General features: G+C 59.0%; 6 protein-coding genes across 6 annotated transcripts; 3 read left to right on the top strand and 3 right to left on the bottom strand.

Annotated features, from left to right (window-relative positions):
- Positions 1 to 70: 70 nt before the first annotated feature.
- On the top strand, positions 71 to 1,702 carry PSEUBRA_005215 (WD40/YVTN repeat-like-containing domain protein; the record flags this gene model as incomplete). Its single annotated transcript, XM_016438669.1, has 1 exon — positions 71 to 1,702. The coding sequence occupies one exon, from the start codon at positions 71 to 73 to the stop codon at positions 1,700 to 1,702; it is 1,632 nt and encodes a 543-aa protein (XP_016290521.1).
- Positions 1,703 to 1,859: 157 nt separating this feature from the next.
- On the bottom strand, positions 1,860 to 5,081 carry PSEUBRA_005214 (Cep57 centrosome microtubule-binding domain protein; the record flags this gene model as incomplete). The annotated part of the gene is made up of 1 exon (XM_016438661.2): positions 1,860 to 5,081. The coding sequence occupies one exon, from the start codon at positions 5,079 to 5,081 to the stop codon at positions 1,860 to 1,862; it is 3,222 nt and encodes a 1,073-aa protein (XP_016290520.2).
- An 851-nt stretch (positions 5,082 to 5,932) lies between these two features.
- PSEUBRA_005213 (Rab-GTPase-TBC domain protein) lies at positions 5,933 to 8,680 on the top strand (the record flags this gene model as incomplete). The annotated part of the gene is made up of 1 exon (XM_016438671.2): positions 5,933 to 8,680. The coding sequence occupies one exon, from the start codon at positions 5,933 to 5,935 to the stop codon at positions 8,678 to 8,680; it is 2,748 nt and encodes a 915-aa protein (XP_016290519.2).
- A 97-nt stretch (positions 8,681 to 8,777) lies between these two features.
- On the bottom strand, positions 8,778 to 9,584 carry PSEUBRA_005212 (YjeF N-terminal domain protein; the record flags this gene model as incomplete). The annotated part of the gene is made up of 1 exon (XM_016438657.1): positions 8,778 to 9,584. The coding sequence occupies one exon, from the start codon at positions 9,582 to 9,584 to the stop codon at positions 8,778 to 8,780; it is 807 nt and encodes a 268-aa protein (XP_016290518.1).
- A 1,026-nt stretch (positions 9,585 to 10,610) lies between these two features.
- On the bottom strand, positions 10,611 to 13,577 carry PSEUBRA_005211 (WD40 repeat; the record flags this gene model as incomplete). Its single annotated transcript, XM_016438656.1, has 2 exons — positions 10,611 to 12,843; positions 13,102 to 13,577. The coding sequence occupies 2 exons, from the start codon at positions 13,575 to 13,577 to the stop codon at positions 10,611 to 10,613; spliced, it is 2,709 nt and encodes a 902-aa protein (XP_016290517.1).
- Positions 13,578 to 14,270: 693 nt separating this feature from the next.
- PSEUBRA_005210 (uncharacterized protein) lies at positions 14,271 to 16,001 on the top strand (the record flags this gene model as incomplete). Its single annotated transcript, XM_059465472.1, has 1 exon — positions 14,271 to 16,001. The coding sequence occupies one exon, from the start codon at positions 14,271 to 14,273 to the stop codon at positions 15,999 to 16,001; it is 1,731 nt and encodes a 576-aa protein (XP_059320423.1).
- Positions 16,002 to 16,152: the final 151 nt, after the last annotated feature.

Here is a 16,152-nt window from a genome sequence, read left to right as displayed (position 1 = left end):
AGAGCGAGATGCTCAGCTTCTTCGTTCTTCACCTCTGCATACATCATCCGCTTCTACCACAGAAAGCAACATGTCGACGGACAATGTGGTCCTCGAGGACCCAAGCTCGTCGCATCGAGTCTACATCGGTGACTCGATAGGCTGTCTTCGCGTCGCACAGTGTGACCCACCTTCGTCCCTCCCGAAGGACTTCGCCGGACCATCGATCCGACCCCTCATCCTGCCCAACTTCAAGTCACACTCGGATCATGCTGTTCAGCGTATTGCCACCGGCGTGCTGGGCTCGGACACCTACGTTGTCGCCCTCGCCCGCAAGAATGCCACCATCGACGTCATCCAGATCATCAACCAGTCTCTGCCCTCCACCAGCACGGCTCCCGCTCCCTCCTCCGAGCTTCAGGCGAACATTCTCTGCACCGTCTACGAGACGCAAATGAAAGCCGGCATTCACCGTTTCATTGGTCTCGCCGTGTCGACTCAAGGCATCTACACTATCACCTCATCCGGCATCTTCCGCTTCACACCCATCAGCGTCACCTCCGCCGGCACGGAAACCAACGCTACCCTTGGCGAGGCCACGGTGATCGACATCCTACCGTCGCCGCTGCAGCATGCGCACTTCTATCCGCCGACCGACCCGACGCACTTCTGCTACGGCGGCGAAGACGTGCCTCTCTCCCTCTGGCACATCCCCACTTCGCTCTCCGACCAGCCGCCCGAAGGTGATATGAGCGTCGAATCCGCCAAAACGGACGATCTGGCGGGGCTGAACAGCAAGCAGCGCAAACGCAAGCGTCAGCTCGAGGCCAAGACCAAAGCTCGCGAGCTGGTGTGGGGTGAAGTGTGGCGTGCGAAGAACCTGCCCAATGACAACCTGTCGTTGCCGAGACGAGCCAACATCACTGCTACGTGCATCCTCGCCCTGACCGAAGAGGCGGACGGGCTGGGGGAGTCGTCGGTCATTGCGGTGGGAACGAAAGACGGCCTGGTGCGCATCTTCCAGCCTGGCGGCCCGAGTCGGCGGCATGTCCGCGAGATGCGTGTTGTCCCAGCGGGTCAAGGGGCAGTCAAAACCCTCTGCGCTTCTTCCTCCGCGCTTGACTCTACCCGTGGAGGACTGCTGTTTGCCGGCGACACAGGATCTAAGTTGTCTGCGGTCGACTGGCAGACGGGTGCTGTGGTGTACGCGTACAAAGGCGCCGGCCAGGTAGGCGCTACGCTGTCCATGACGGTTCTGCCCGACGACAAGTCAGAGGCGCTCGTGACGGTGTCTTCCGACAGCCTGGTTAGGCTGCACTCGACGGTGCCGGCAGGGCTGGCGGTGCCCAAGCCGGGAATGTCGGCCGAGAAGGGCGAGGCGATGTGGAGTAAGATGATGGCGAGTTCGACGACGCAGAGCGTGCACGCCATGCCGACTGCGGTCGTGTGGGATGGCGTCGTGCCGCCAGGGCTGAAGGGGGTGAAGGATGGCGAGGAAGAGGAGGAGGATGAGGTCTGGGCCAATATGCAGGAAGTAAGCGGGCGAGATGGGAGGGGCGCCAAGGTCAATGGACCAGCAGACGGGGTGGCGGAGGACGACGACGATCACGATGAGGAGGAAGACGAGGAGAGCGAGCCGGAAGCTGCAAAGGGTAACGGAAGCAACGGGAAAGCCAAGCGCAAGGGAGGCAAACCGGCACAGCCCAAGAAGAGTCGCAAGTAGACCCTTCCCTCTTCTTCACTCAGACCCACTTTGTATGGACCGCAATCGCATCTCGCATTCATCACATCTTCTTGAGTTCAGGCCGTTGAGACACACAACTTGGTGCTCTGACTGAGACTGATGTTTCAAAAGAGTGACCACCCGGTCAGACGGTCTATTACAGTTGCATCGTCGTCGGCGGGCTATTCCTCCCACCTGCACGGCTGGACCGACTCGTCCTTTCAAACGACTCCATGGCATGCTTCAATCTGTTCCCCTCTCCCTTGCTCGCCTGTCTCGACCCAGCCTCCTTCCTCACCTTCTCCGCCTCCGTCCTCTCCGACCTCTCCGACCCGATAAGCTTCTGCAACCTCTCGATCCTGTCCGCCTTCAACTCGAGCAGCTCCACCGCCTCGAGCACGTGCTGCGCCAGAATGCGTCTCTTGGCCTTGCTCATGCCCGGTTCCATCGTCTTGAGCTCATCCGCCAGTTCCGAGTAGAGCATGCGTTGGTGCAAAAACTCATCCCAGTGCTCCTGCAGAATCACGCGGAGCGTCGCCCTCTGCTCCTCGTTCACCGGGCCCGACTGGCCAAGCAGGATGGACTCTTCCACATCGACCAGCTCGCGCCGCTGCTCAGCAGCGAGGAGCCGTGCGCGGCGGGAAGCTTTGCGCTTGTCGGATCGGAGGGAGGAGGCGCAGACGGTGCACAGCTGAGGATCGTGCGTGTTGCGAGGCGGGCTGGCGCGAGCGGAGGCGAGAGCAGCGCGCGTGTCGGCCAGCTGCGAGATCTCGTAGTCGTCCAGCTCGGCCGGTTCGGCCGACTGAGATTCGTGTCGTCGTCGTTGACGTTCGCGTTGCACGCGCAGGTTCTCAGAGACTGCGTCGATGGTACGGTCGTACTCGTCGTCTCCGAAGGTCGGGCGGGACGGACTGGATCGCTGACGATGGAACGAGACCCGACGGTGGTAGTAGTCGTCAATGTGGTCGTCGATAGGGTCGGTGCGGATGTCGTCTCGCTCGCGGTAGGCCGGAGTCGAGGATCGAGCGGAGGCGCCGCGGGCTGAGTAGACTGGGTCAGAGGCAGGGTGCGCGTCTTCATAGTAACGCTCGTCGCGTTCGAAGCGGTGACGAGCGGCGTTGGAGCGGGTGCTCCTCTTCCGACTGACAGTAGGAGGTTGAACGAAGTGGTCTAGGACAAGACCGTTGAGGCCTTCGACTTCGTCCGCCAGGCTCAGCACCTGCAGCCGCAACGCCTCAATGGCGTCCCATGGGTCTCGACCGGAGGGGAAGTTGTCCCGGTGCTTGTAGGCTGCGTGGTGCGGTCTTGCATCGCCATCCACTTGAACCTCCGCCCCTTCGCGGCTGTAGCCTGCTGCGTTGCGGTACTGCTGCTCCATCGTCATGCGCAGCTTGTCGAGCTCTGCGTACAGGCGGTTGACGACTTCGACCTGACTGCGACTCTCTGCTTGCTGAGTGGCGCGTGTGTCCTGGACCGGCTGTGGTGGCTCTCGTTGTGTCTGTGGTTCGGAAGTCGCCGGTGCCGACTGGTTGCGCTTCTGAGTCTGCGGTGGCTGCTTGTCCGATCCTTGCAGTTTTTCCAAGATGAGCTGCATCAGATGCTCGTCTGACGCTGGCTGTTGAGAGCGCACGTCCTTGAGCGCACTTTGCATTTCGGATCGCAGCCCTTGGAACTCGTGACTCTGCTGCTCTTGAGCCTGCTCCAGATTGAGGATCCGTTCACCTGCACGGTCGAGCTCGACCTGGATACCATCAACAAAGCAGCGAAGATTGACGAGCTCTTCCAGGCGGGCCTCTTGGTTGCCTACTGCACCGTCGAAGGGTCGGTGCTTGACAGCATCGCGTGCCTTGACGGGAGAACCCAGGGCAGAGGTGAGACCTGTCACGTCGGGCAGGCGCACACCCCAAGGCGAAGTGAGATCGTTACCAGCCACAGTCTTCTGGTGTGCTGGATAACCGGACGAGTTGAACTGCGCCGCTTGGAACGCCTTGCCTGCGTTTGGCGCAGCGTCGTTGTCTACGCGCGTGCGTGCGCTCGAAGCTTGGCTGCCGGGACCAAAGCCGCTGCCACCCGAGTTGGAGGCACTTCCATCATCCACTTCCTCCCCTCTGGCGTCTCCGTTTCTCTGCGTGAGCTCCACATCCTTCTGCAATCGACGTGCCAGATCCTCAAAAGCGCTGATGGCGGAGATGGAGGATTGGCGCGCGGCTCGAGGTTGCTGAGGCTTTGCCGTCGTCTTGCCAGCGTGAAGCCTACCGTCGATCGAGGGTGCCGGCGTTGGGCTATCGGGGCTCTTGGAACGGTCGCCAATAAGCGTACGCAAGGCGGGAGAGGTAAGGGTGCGTGACGCTAGGTGCTGTTGATAGTCGGCCGCTTTCATGCCAAAGGTGTTGGTGGCGCGTGGTGAAGCAAAGGGACCTGTGGGATCAGGACGCGGCTGCTGGTGCTGAGCTGCTCCGCCACGTGTGCTGGCTGCAATTCTGGAGGAGGGACGATGCTCGCCATCAGTATCGGTGTGGATATCAAAATCGATGCGGTCAAGGGTATCTTGTCCAAGTGTGGGACGTTGACGAAGGTTTTGAGTCATTGTGACGGTGTGGCCGGCGGGTGTAGCTGCAAAATTGCGGTGATTTCCGGTGCTGTTGAAAGTGGCCGTGTGGATGTTCATGGCGTCAGACTCGCCAGAGTCGGTTGCAGAGTCGCCATCCGACTCGCTCTCGCTCTCAACCGCTGCAGCTCGGGGGATTGCGCCAGCACGAGCATGAGCCATCGAAGGTCTGATGGTAGACGAAGCTACTGGCTGCCTCGTAGATGACGCAGCAACATAGCCGGAGGAGAACTTTCCAGGGCGATACGGACTCCTTGACGGCGAAGACTCGAATCTGTTCTGAGCGGCGTGATGATTGAGCGATCGGATGCGCTCTTGATACGAGGTCTGCGAGGGCATTGTGCTGCGGACGCCGCGGCCGACGCCAGGGATCAAGCTCTCGTCTGCGTCAAAGTGGTGGGGACGGTCAGAGGTGAGTCGAGAAGGTCTGTGGGTGGTTGAGGCCGCGGCTGCTCGGGTGGATGGAAGATCATCTTCGCGGCCAATGCGGTCGTAGGTATCGAAGGTGGAAGATGCGGAAGTGAGATCTGCTCTGCGCATGTTTGATTTGTGCGATGGACCGCTAGGCTGAAGCAGACGAGATTCGATGTTGACCCTGTTGAGCTCCTCTTGCGATTCGGGGATGTAGATGTCCTGAGAAAAGTCAGGATGCGCTGATGCGAGAGCCTGTCTGCGGTCGACGGCAGTGCGGATGCGGTGCGAAGCGAGCGTGGATGGTGGTTGGTGATAAGACGTGGATGCAACTGGGTAATGACGATGAGCTCTTGACATGTCGTGATTGCGTCTGCGATTGCGAGGGTGCTCTCGGTCTGCTTTGAAGAGAGCCGCGTCTATTGTTGCTGGTCAGATCGAAGTCAGTCCGCCCTAGTGTGATTGTCCCATAGGTCAGCCGCGACCAGTAGCAGTGTTGCCTGAGTAGGTATATGATGCGGATGGGTGACGGTCAAGAGAAGCGATGGAAGACGGAAGCAGGTGAAATGAGATGTCGAATCTTGAAAGTGCTGCGCACGATGCAGACGCACACTCGAGCCGAGTGACTGTGCTGCTCTGCTGCTCTGCTCTGCTCTGCTCTGTATACAGTCTGCCGTCCTGGAACAGCGCTTTCTCTGGCTCCTCCTCCTCCTGATCTAAAAATCCAACAGCCGAAAAAGAATTCATGTTGTGGGCGCGTGTGGGCGCGATTCGAGTCTGATGGATCACGTGCTGCTAAGCTCGAAATTAACTCGGCGCACCATCGCTGCAACGCTCTTTGTCACAGCTTCGAACTGTCGCTCAGTCATGATCAACTCTCGAGATATATCACACAGTCATTCGGGAAGACCCCATCGCTTCCGTTTCGGGTGTCTGAGCTGTGGGAAGCCCAGAGTAGGAGATGGCTTGTGATTTTCCGTAAGTTACCGCCATTTCGAGTGCTGATTTTTGGTCGAGAAAAGCAGCGGCAAGGCTGTGTGCGTGAGCTTCCCAAAGGCTGAGTTTTGCGCATGTGGAGCAATTTTTGGCTGTGTCTGACAGCTGCAGGTGTCCGTGCATGCTTCGTTATCAGTGCCAGAACCATTCTCGTCCAGCTGCCATCAATTGCATCACCGTAGAGAGCAGGAGGCGCCAATGCCGACTTCGCAGTAATGGACAACAACACTCAAGCCAATGGTCCGGGTCCATCATCGAGCATGGAGACCAGCGCAGTTGCATCAACCTCTCGCCAACCTCAAGCCGGATCGAGCGCAGGCTCATCGACCCAATCGCACACCCTGCTCTGGTCCAAATCCAAGGTCTACGTTCATCCGTCGCCATACGCAAAGCACAATGTACCCGGCTACCTTGCCCTCAGTAGGGCTGGTCCTGCCAAGCCAGGGGCCAAGGTGCTCCTCTCCTTCCTTCCCGAAAGCCTCGTAGAGCAACGTCAAGAGTTGGAAAAGTTCGTCCGCATCGAGTACACCACCTCGGCCAGAGCCAATGACGATTCTCAAGCCGAGCCACGTCAGAGTCTCGACGCTGTAGAAGACGACGACGACGACAGTCAAGAATCCTTGCTCATCGCAGCGCCTCCCACTTCTTCTACCTACGCCTTTTCGCTGCCGCTCGACAGGATATACAGCCTCACCATCAAGACGCCTACCATCAGCTCGTGGTACGGCACCGTCACCATCAGTCAGCTTGGCGGAGTTGCGATGCCTACACTTCACTTTCACGATGATGAAAGCAAGAGCACTGTCCTATCCATGCACAAGGCAAAGCAGAGCGCCTCGGCCGACGCCGCTGCTGCTGCTGCATCATCTGCACTGGGCCAACCTCATTTGGAAGACCCCTCCCATTCTTCTGCACGAGCCGGCTCGTCAGCCTGGTCTTCCGCATCTCCACGTCGCACCTCCATACGCTCCACCTCACCAGCCCCCACCTGGGGCGGCGACGAGCTGGTGCACCAACTGCGCAAGTACGCCAACATCCATCGCAGCGCCATCGAGCCCAACCTCTTCCTCGTCAACCCCTCCCGTTCTGACCTAGAAACCCACAACACCCCCCTCTTCGACGATGACGCCATCGACACTCCCAATCCTAACCCAGCCAACGCCGCCTGGAGCAACGACCTCTCCGACAACGCCTACTCCATGAGTCCTCTCCACCAGTCCCTGCCCGGCACGCCCAAACGCAACGAGCTCGCCATGGACAACCTCACCGTCTGGGCCAAAAGCGCACGCATGTCGATGCTCACCTCGTTCGCCCACTTCACGCAGCAGGCTCGGCACGCGTCTCACACGGTGCTGTCGCATCCGCTCGCCAAGCCGGTGGTGCCGCATCTGCCGAGGCCGGTGCAGTCGTTTGCGCACGCCGGACCCGTGCCGCTCGGACCGAACGAGGGCGAGTGGGAGTGGCGCACCTCGAGCATTGCCAATCAGAGCGGGACGGGCGAGTACTACGATAGTGCGAGGGTGTACCTGGCTCGGTGGGCGAGGTTGGTCGCGGAGGAGGGGGAGAAGAATCGACGCAAGGAGGAGAGGTTGGGTGCTGGGCTGGCGGGTGCGAGCAGTGGCGACTCGCCAGCCCAATCGTCCAGCTCTGGTGGGGCCAAGACGGAAGGAAGCGAACTGGGAGCTTTCGAGCTGCTTGAGAAGATCTACGACCTACCGCGTCCGACGTCGGAACGCGAAGCCAGGTATGCTGATCTCGCCGTCGATGCTTCTCCCTGCTCCTCCGGGTTGAATCTCGCCGAGTGGAACTCGCTATTCGACGTCTCCGGTCGACCCTTGCATTCCGCTTCAGAGATCCGACATCGCATCTTCGTCAACGGTCTCGCCACGGAAACACGAAAGCAGGCGTGGCCGTTTCTGCTGGACGCCATCCCGTTCACCACCACTGCCGCCGATCGAGCCGCGCTATGGGAAGCGCGCGAGGTCGAGTATCACACCTACAAAGCGCGGTGGCAGCACGATGACGCGCTCCTCTCCACCGACGAATTCCGCGAACAACGGCATCGCGTTCGGGTCGACTGTCTCCGGACCGATCGGACGCACCCTCTCTTCTCGCGCGATGCCGTCTTTGCAGCGGATCCAAACGCCGATCCTATGGAAGACCCCAATCCGCACACCCAACGACTGGGCGAGATCTTGCTCACATACGGTCTGTGGGAATCCGAACATTCCGCAGCCGATGGGCTAGCAGGCTACGTCCAGGGCATGTCGGACCTCGCTTCGCCGCTCTACATCGTCTGTGGCGGCGACGAGGTGCGCACCTTTTGGTGTTTTGTCGGGCTGATGCAGAGGACAAAGGGCAACTTTAGGCAAGACCAGAGCGGGATGAAGAGTCAATTGCTCGTGCTGCAGAAGTTGATCAGTATCATGGACCCAGCGCTGTACGGGCATTTGGAGAAGACGGATTCGTTGAATCTGTTCTTTTGCTACCGGTGGTTGTTGGTTCGGTTCAAGCGGGAATTTGCGTTTGAGGATACGTTGGCGGTGTGGGAGGCGTGCTGGTGTGCCGAGCCAACAGGCTCATCGGTAGATGGGGCGAAGGGAGTCGCAAAGCAGGTTCGGGAGACATCGAAGCCAGACGGCGTCCCATCCTCCTCCGAAACTGGAAAAGAGCAACTCGAAGCCGCAGAATGGTCCCTCACCCCATCCTTCCACCTCTTCTGCGCCCTCGCTCTACTCGAACTCCACCGCGAACCTATCATGCGCTACCTCGCGCATTTTGACGAGATCCTCCAGTACTTCAACAGCCTCACGGGCGAATTCGACGCCCAGATCGTCATCAGCAAGGCCGAGGTGTTGGCCAAGAGCTTTCACGAGATCCGTGCGCACAGTCGCACCGCGGCTGCGGGGGATGTGGATCTGTTGCACATTCTGACGGAGGAGGAGCTCAAGGTGCTTTTGTAGATGAGGATTGTTTGCATTCCAACGAGAGAGAAGCCCAAAAAAGAGAGTGACTGAAGAAGAGAGGGGGAGGGGTGACAAGTGACTACGGCTGGGCCGGTCATGCGGTCTGCTGGCTCTCCAACGGCTTTGCGCCGGTGATCTCGACCACCTGTTCCGTGCCCGGGTAATCCGGCAGCTGGAGATCAAACTTGTCCTCCAACTCCTCACTGATGAACCTTCCGCCCAAAAAGTGTCTCCCGCTGAAACCCAGGCTTCCCAACTTGGGTGCCGACAGACTTATGAGCACGCTGGGCGTGAAGCTCTTGCTCACGTTGCCCTTCTCGACGTCCCACGAACTTGGGATGTCCACCGATACGATGGGAGGCATCTTCTTCCGCGCCTCAAACTCGATTCGTGATTCGTACTTGAGGTTCTCCAATGGTCCCTTGAAAGGTTCGCGCACCTCGCCGTGGAACGAGAAGCCAAAGATGCTGTCGAGCACCACGTCGGCCTCTTCGAGCGCGTCTTGGAAGTCGTCCTGGGGCACAAAGTGGACGCCGAGGTTCTTGAGTTGCACCTTGAGCCGCGAGAAGAGCTCGGTCTTTCCTTCCTTGGGGTACCAGACGAGAGGCTCGTAGCCAAAGTGATAGAGGTGTCGCGCAGCAACGAGGCCGTCACCGCCCTGGTTGCCTGGTCCACACGCTACGAGGACGTTGGGATAGCGGGTTGGTGGGTAGCATTCGAAGACGGCCTGTGCGCACGAGAGACCGGCCAACTCCATGAGTTGGTCGATCGAGAAGCCACCCGAGGACGACATGAGCTCCTCGTCAATCTTTTGCGCTGTGGATGCATCGATGTAGCGTAGACGGAGTGGCGAAGATGCTGCCGGGGAGGCGGCTGGCTGTGTTGGGGTCGACGACGACATTGTTGTGTGTAGGTGATGCAGCGAGCGGAACACGGGAGGTGACCGCTGCTGAACGTAGAATTGGTGTGTAAGATGGGGGGTCGATATCCGACGGTGCGCGAGGAGAGGCCCGAGTCGAAGGCCTGCTAGGTTGCGTCTGAGAGCGGGGTGGACCTTGTTTGCAAGAGTTGCGACAATTGTGTATGCTCGTGATGCGCTGATCGATAGGAGGTCACCTCGCGCGATGAAGCCCTTGAGCTGGAATGCGAGCAGGCAAATGTGCTTGACGAGATTGCCTGTACAAGCTGGTTGTTGCCGATGACAGAGGATGCAGATGAGACGTGATCGCAACGCTACTTTGGTAGATGTAAGTTGAAGGAGCGTCGAGCTGATGGTGGTTCGAAGTAGGACGAGTGTTCTGAATTGTTCAGAGGACGAATGAATGGATGGTCTGATGATGAAGAGAGAAGAAGGTCAAAAGGAGCGAGAAGCGTACGTGCGCAGTCGCCAGTTGGCTTCTGGCTTGCTGAGCCACACTCAGAGCGATCATTTAGCCGTAAAGCCGTCTGTCTGTCTGTGGCAGGAAGCGAGCGGGCAAAAGGCAAAAGGGAAATTCTAGCAACCGGCCAAGCCGTCCTCGTGCCTGAAGATGGACCTTCCCGCTCGCTCATCCTTCCCTTGCATCAAAGTGGCGAAGAAAGGCAAAAGAGCAGTGTCTTGGGTCGTTGTAATTTAGCCTTTTTGGTCTTGGGCGTTGCGCGTCTGTTCCACTGTTTGCACCCCAGGGTTTGGGCGGAGGTTGAATTTCTTCGAGTCAGGAAAAGCGCTCAAAGGAAGCTTTCACTTTGGGCGCACTTGCATCTTCTCGGCCCGGGACATCTTCTCGGGCCTGTCAATACACCGAGGTTGATTGCTAACTCTTCCATCTCACACTCATTTGGCGTCCTCACACACGATCTAGGAAGATTGACGAAGAATCCAGGCTGCTGATGATGGCAATAGTTTGTGTTTCGAACAACAAATCCAAGCTTGTTATGACACGACAGCCTAGAGCGCCTCGACCTCCATCAGCTCGCCCAGGCTAGCAGCTCCATTCGCAGCCTTGGCACTGCTGCTCTGCTGCTCGCCCTTCGTCACACCGTTCCACACGTACAGCAGCGAGTACAAGTTCTCGTCGCTGATGCGCTTCACGTTGGCACGCAGCTCGTTGAGCGCGACCTGCACAGCGCGCAGCACGGGTGCATACTCGGTCGCAGCCTTGGACTTGATCTCGGCACCACGCACCGAAAAGATGGCGGCGATCCAGCGAAGGTGAAACTCGACGTGGGGACTGCCGCTGCTGGGCTGCAGGCGATCCGCGATCAGACGCAGCACCGTCGGCAGGTGGATCAGAGGCAACTGCTGCGAGACCAGCATGATGTCTGCTGCCGAAGTGCGCTCGTAGACCTCGGCCATCAACGGCCTTTCGCCGAGACGACAAGCGCCGACCACAGCCAGTAGATGCGCGCCGCGCGTCGATGCTTCTCGGACGGCTTGTGGCGTCAGATCCATATCGAGGTCCAATGGGTCGAAAGCGGCCTGCTCGTCTAGGCTGAAGATGAGCAACCCGGAGGTGGAAGCAGCCGCCCACGATCGACCAGTGGGCGCGAAGCGGACGCACTTGGCTCGGGAAATGGCACGCGTCGTCCTCTTGGTCGCATCACCGCGCTGAGCACCGGGCAGCGACTGATCCACACGCTCCGTCGGCAGCAGATCCGCCTCGTCCTCGCGGTCGTCGACCAGATCGATCGCACCGGCTGCCGTGACACGACGGCTATCCAGCTTGTCCTGTGTGCCATCCAGCGCCAGGTTCTTGGTGAGCTCCCATCGCTTGAGCAGCACTCGCTCCTTGACGTCGTACAAGCACACATAGTTGGCATTGCCGCCTGCCAAAATGCATGCACCATCCGCACTGTAACAGACCGTGGTGAAGCAGGCTCCGCTCGCATTGTTGCGGCGAGCAATCTTGTCGTTCACTTTGCGTCCGCCTGCAATGTCGCGACGGCACTCGACGACGCCCGTCTGCTTGCCTTCGTGCGGATCGAAGAAGGCCAGGTAGCCGTCGAGCGTCGAGGCGCAGATCTCTCGTCCGTCGGGTCGGAACCCCACCGCCAGACCATCGGCGTTGAGCGTGAACGATTCGACGCTTTGCGACGTCCTGAACACCTCCCACGTGCGCACCGTCTTGTCCCAGCTGACACTGGCCAGCACACCGCTGCCGTCGGGGCTGAACGAAAGGCCGGAGACGGGGCCTTCGTGACCAGAGAGGATGTCGAGCAGCTTGCCCGTCTGCACGCTCCACATGTAGATCTCAAACGTGTCGGCGCTGCCCGCGCACACCACTTCGCCCGAGGGGTCGACGGCGAGACTGACGAATTGGACCGGTTCAGGACTCGTCAGGGTGCGGAAATTGCGGTATCGGACCAAGTCGTAGGCCCTCACCGTGCCGTCCAAGCTCGCGCTGAAGAGCACCTGTCCCTGCTTGGCAAACTCGATGCAAGAGACCGAAGCCGAGTGTTCCGAGAAGGTCGCGGTGCAGAAACCGCTGGCGGTGTTCCAGAGCTTGATCTTGCCATCGTCACCGCCGGTAGCTGCTACTGCGCCGTCGGAAGCGAAGCCAACCGTGTTCATGTCGTAGTAATGGCCTTGCTGTTTCAGGATGTACGACTCGCTGGCCCACTCCCAGACCAGCAGCTGACCGAGGCGGTGTGCACCGAACGCGAGCCACTCGCCGCTGGCGTTGATGGCGACGCTGGTGATCTTCTCCTGGCTGATGCTGAGCGTGTGGATGGGGTTGAACTCGGGCATCTCCCAGAGCCCAAAGATGCCGTTCGAAAAGCCGACGACCAGAAGCGAGCCTTGCTGATGGAAGCTAGCGCACACGGTCTTGGCCCCGGTCTGCATGAAGTAGTTCTTGTTTGCCACTCCCCAACGCGTCAGGCCGACGGCGTTGTCAGCCTGCTTGGACGAGCTGCCGCCCTTGGCGCCCTCGATCGGCTGCCACGTGTCTTCGTCGTCCTCGCGCATGTCGGCGTCCTGATCCTCGTCGTCGCTCTGCTTGCCTTGCCATGTGAAGCAGGCGCCGTCGCGAGAGACGGTGTAGATGGTCTTCTCGTCTTTGGAAAAGTAAGCGCCGATGACCGCATCTCGATGGCCGGTGAATGTCTTGGGACGGAACCCTTCCACTTGGTCGAGCGAATACAGACGAGCTGTCATGTCCTTGGATGTGGTGATAAAGAACCTGCGGTGTTGAAGAGGTAATCAGGGTCAGCTAAGCTTGATCCAGCTTCAACAGCATCCATGCTGGTACGAGACGGTCTTGCAAGACGTCCAACATCTCTGCACCCTACCAATGCTCCTCAGACATTTGCGAAGTTCTCCGCTATTGATCAGCGGACTCATTAAATCAGTTTTGTAGTTTTGGAGCATCCTCGGAACGGCATTGACAGGGCTGCAGGTGCGTCGAGACCGTCTTGAGACCGGTGCAATGTAGACTTACCTGCTGTTCTTGGTCCATCGAATGCTGAGCACATCGTCAAAGTGGCCGGTGTAGGTGCGGTGCAGGATGAAGGGCGCGAATTCGCGAGCCAGATGCGAGGGAGTGCGCCAGACCTTAATCTGGCTTCCGTACGTGACGGCGAGGTACTTGCCGTCGTTGGAGAACTGTGCGTCGCGAAGAGGCTGTTTGAAGTTCATCTGTGCGAGCAACGACCTTCTCAAGGTGTTGATCAAGAGAGCACGTCCATCCTCGTCGGCCACTAGAACGATCGCCTGGTTGGCAGGCGAAAGCGCAATCCGTGCGATGGGCTTCCTCGTCTCGAATGGCAGCGTGGTGGAGGTGTTGCGGACAAGATTGAAGATGGATAGACGATTGCCTACAGGCGAGTAGATGGAATCGCCATCTGCCGAGAAGACCACATTGCCGCCCTGGTAGACGGTGCCGCACAAGTTGGAGAACTTGAACGACGACTTCATGGTCGCGATCGCCTGTTGAAGCAGCTGCCCACGTCCGTCTTCAGCGCCAGAGACAGGATCGTCGTGGTGGCGGGGCTGAAGGCTGTTGTGCTTGCTCTGAGCGTGGTCGGGAGCAAGTGACGATGACGATGGTGAGAGGTGATCAACCGCGAGAGCCTGGTGGTCTCTCTGTCTGGCTTGCTCTGGTGAAGTTTTGCCGAGCGAAGAGGTGCAGAAGAAGAAAAACAAAAGATCGAGCTGAAAAAAAATGAATGCAGAATCCGAGTTCCGAAGCGTTTGCTTTGCCGCGCTGTGCAACGGCATGCGGCCCGGTTTTGACGCCATGCGCACGGTGACACACCGTGGATATGTGGGGAATAGCTGCCAAAGCGTCACGACCACTACCATCAACTCACCTTGACGCTCTCGAAGCCTGGTTCGCATCCACTGTATCGCGGACACAGAGCTCTCTTCTACGTCCACCAGTCGACACACCGTGGGACCCTCAACAACGACGCCTCTTGCCATTTGGAAACACATAAGAAACACGCTCCACCTGGTGCACGAGAGACCGAGCGAAAGTCGGCTAGCCAGCCTCTGCAGCCATTACAAGCACAGACGCATCACTGTATACGCACTACCATTGACACTGGATCCAGCACCACAGAGTAGACATGACAGGGACGGTGTAAAGACAACAAGCAAAATCCCACCATGGCGACGCAGCGCACTCCAAGCCAGCAGGATGCCATTGCGAGCTTGCGAAGCGTGTTGCAGGGGAGCAGTGGCTCGGTCCCGGACGATGAGATGCTGGCCACCCTGCTCGAGGTGGAAGGATGGGACGTCACTCGAGCGGCACGGCTGGTGGAAGAGGATAGCACTGCCGAAAGGCGAAGGAGTGGAGCCGACGACGAGACAATCGCCAGGTCTTTTGCGCAAGATGCTCAAATCCGAGGATCAATGGACTTCGACCAGTCGGCAGCTCACTCAGGATCGCCGTATGGCTCCTCCAATGGGCTCTATCAACGTGGCAACGGCGTGCCTAGTGGCTTCCCCGGCGGCGCAGGCCTACGTCCTTATCCTCGACCTGGTGACCGTCCTTCAACAAGCATCGCGCAGATGATCTGGTCTGCCTTGACCTTTCCGCTTTCGCTTGCCTCGAGCTTGCTGCTCTTCCTAGCGCGGATCTTGAGGATTCGGGCTCTGTTTCCCTCCCTCTTCGCCGGCAGTCCAGGACCTCAAAGATTGGGCTCTTCCGATCCTCGAGACAATGCGGAGACGTTCGTACGAGAGCTCGAGGAGCAGACCGGTGCAACCACAGACGCGTCGGCTGTGTCGAGGCAAGACTCTGGGACCCGTGCCCCCGTACCCACGAGACTGCCCCCCTTCTTCATCGGAGGCTATGCAGACGCGCTGAAAGCGGCAAAGGAACAGATCAAGATCCTTGCCATCGTTCTGGTCAGCCGAGAGCATGGCGATGACGATCGCTTCAAGCAGAACACACTGACAGATGGTGACCTCGTGGATCTGCTGTCAAAGGACGACTTCATCGTGTGGGGCGGTGACGTACGAGAACGCGAAGCATATCAGGTAGCGACGACGCTACAAGCCAGCACGTACCCGTTCGTTGCTTTCATCGCGCTTCAGCCACCCCGTTCAGCCAGTCGAAGCTCGGCGGCGTCCAGCACGTCTTCCCCAAGGGCAGCGATACTTTCGAGGTTGGAAGGTTCACCCGTCTCTGCCACGTCGGCAGCGATCATCGCGTCGCACATTTCTGACATTCTCCTACCGAGGACACGGACGTATCTGGACCGTCTTCGAGCAGAAAAGCGCCGGCGTGAGGTGGAGCGACAGCTGCGCGCCGACCAGGATCGAGCATATCAGGAAGCGAGTCGACGCGATGCGGAGAGAATCACGCAGAGGCGAGAGCAGGAACGACGGAAATCCATAGAGGCGCAACGAATCCGAGAGCAACAGGAGCAGAAAGAACAACACCAGCGCAAACAGCAAGCATGGCAGAAGTGGGCGCTCCACCATCTCGTTCCCACGGAGCCTCTGTCTACCAGCGATTCGATCCGGTTCAGCTTCCGACTGCCAGGCGGCAAGACGCTGACACGTCGCTTCTCGCCTGCCGACTCGGTCGCAGCCGTCTTTGCTTTCGTCGAGACCTCCTCGAGAGCATCGGATGCGGACAGCACGGCGGTCCACGGCGGAAAGCCGGACAACTACGAGCATGAACACAGGTTCAGCCTTGTGACGGGCTACCCCAGGAAACGCATCGAGTTCTCTGGCGCAGGTGCAAAGCAGCTGAAAGACGTGGACGGGCTTTCGCAAGGAGCAAGTCTGATCGTGGAAGGACAGGTGCTAGGCGAGCAACAAGCAGGCGCCACGGATGATGAGACGACCGACGACGACGAGGACGAGGGACCGAACGGGTCCACTTAGCTCGGCAGTCCCCACTGACTACATATGGCCTCACAACTGTTTCGGACGAGGAAATGCCTAGACAATTTGTCACATGCCAACCAGTCTGAAGCCTGAAGTCGTCTGACATGTGATCGCGAAGCGTCTGTTGAAGACGTCTACTTGGCTGATG

The sequence above is a fragment of the Kalmanozyma brasiliensis genome (assembly GCF_000497045.1).
Source record: "Kalmanozyma brasiliensis GHG001 unplaced genomic scaffold PSEUBRA_SCAF5, whole genome shotgun sequence".
Taxonomy (NCBI): Eukaryota; Fungi; Basidiomycota; class Ustilaginomycetes; order Ustilaginales; genus Kalmanozyma; species Kalmanozyma brasiliensis.
This window is presented reverse-complemented; position numbering and strand designations above follow the sequence as displayed.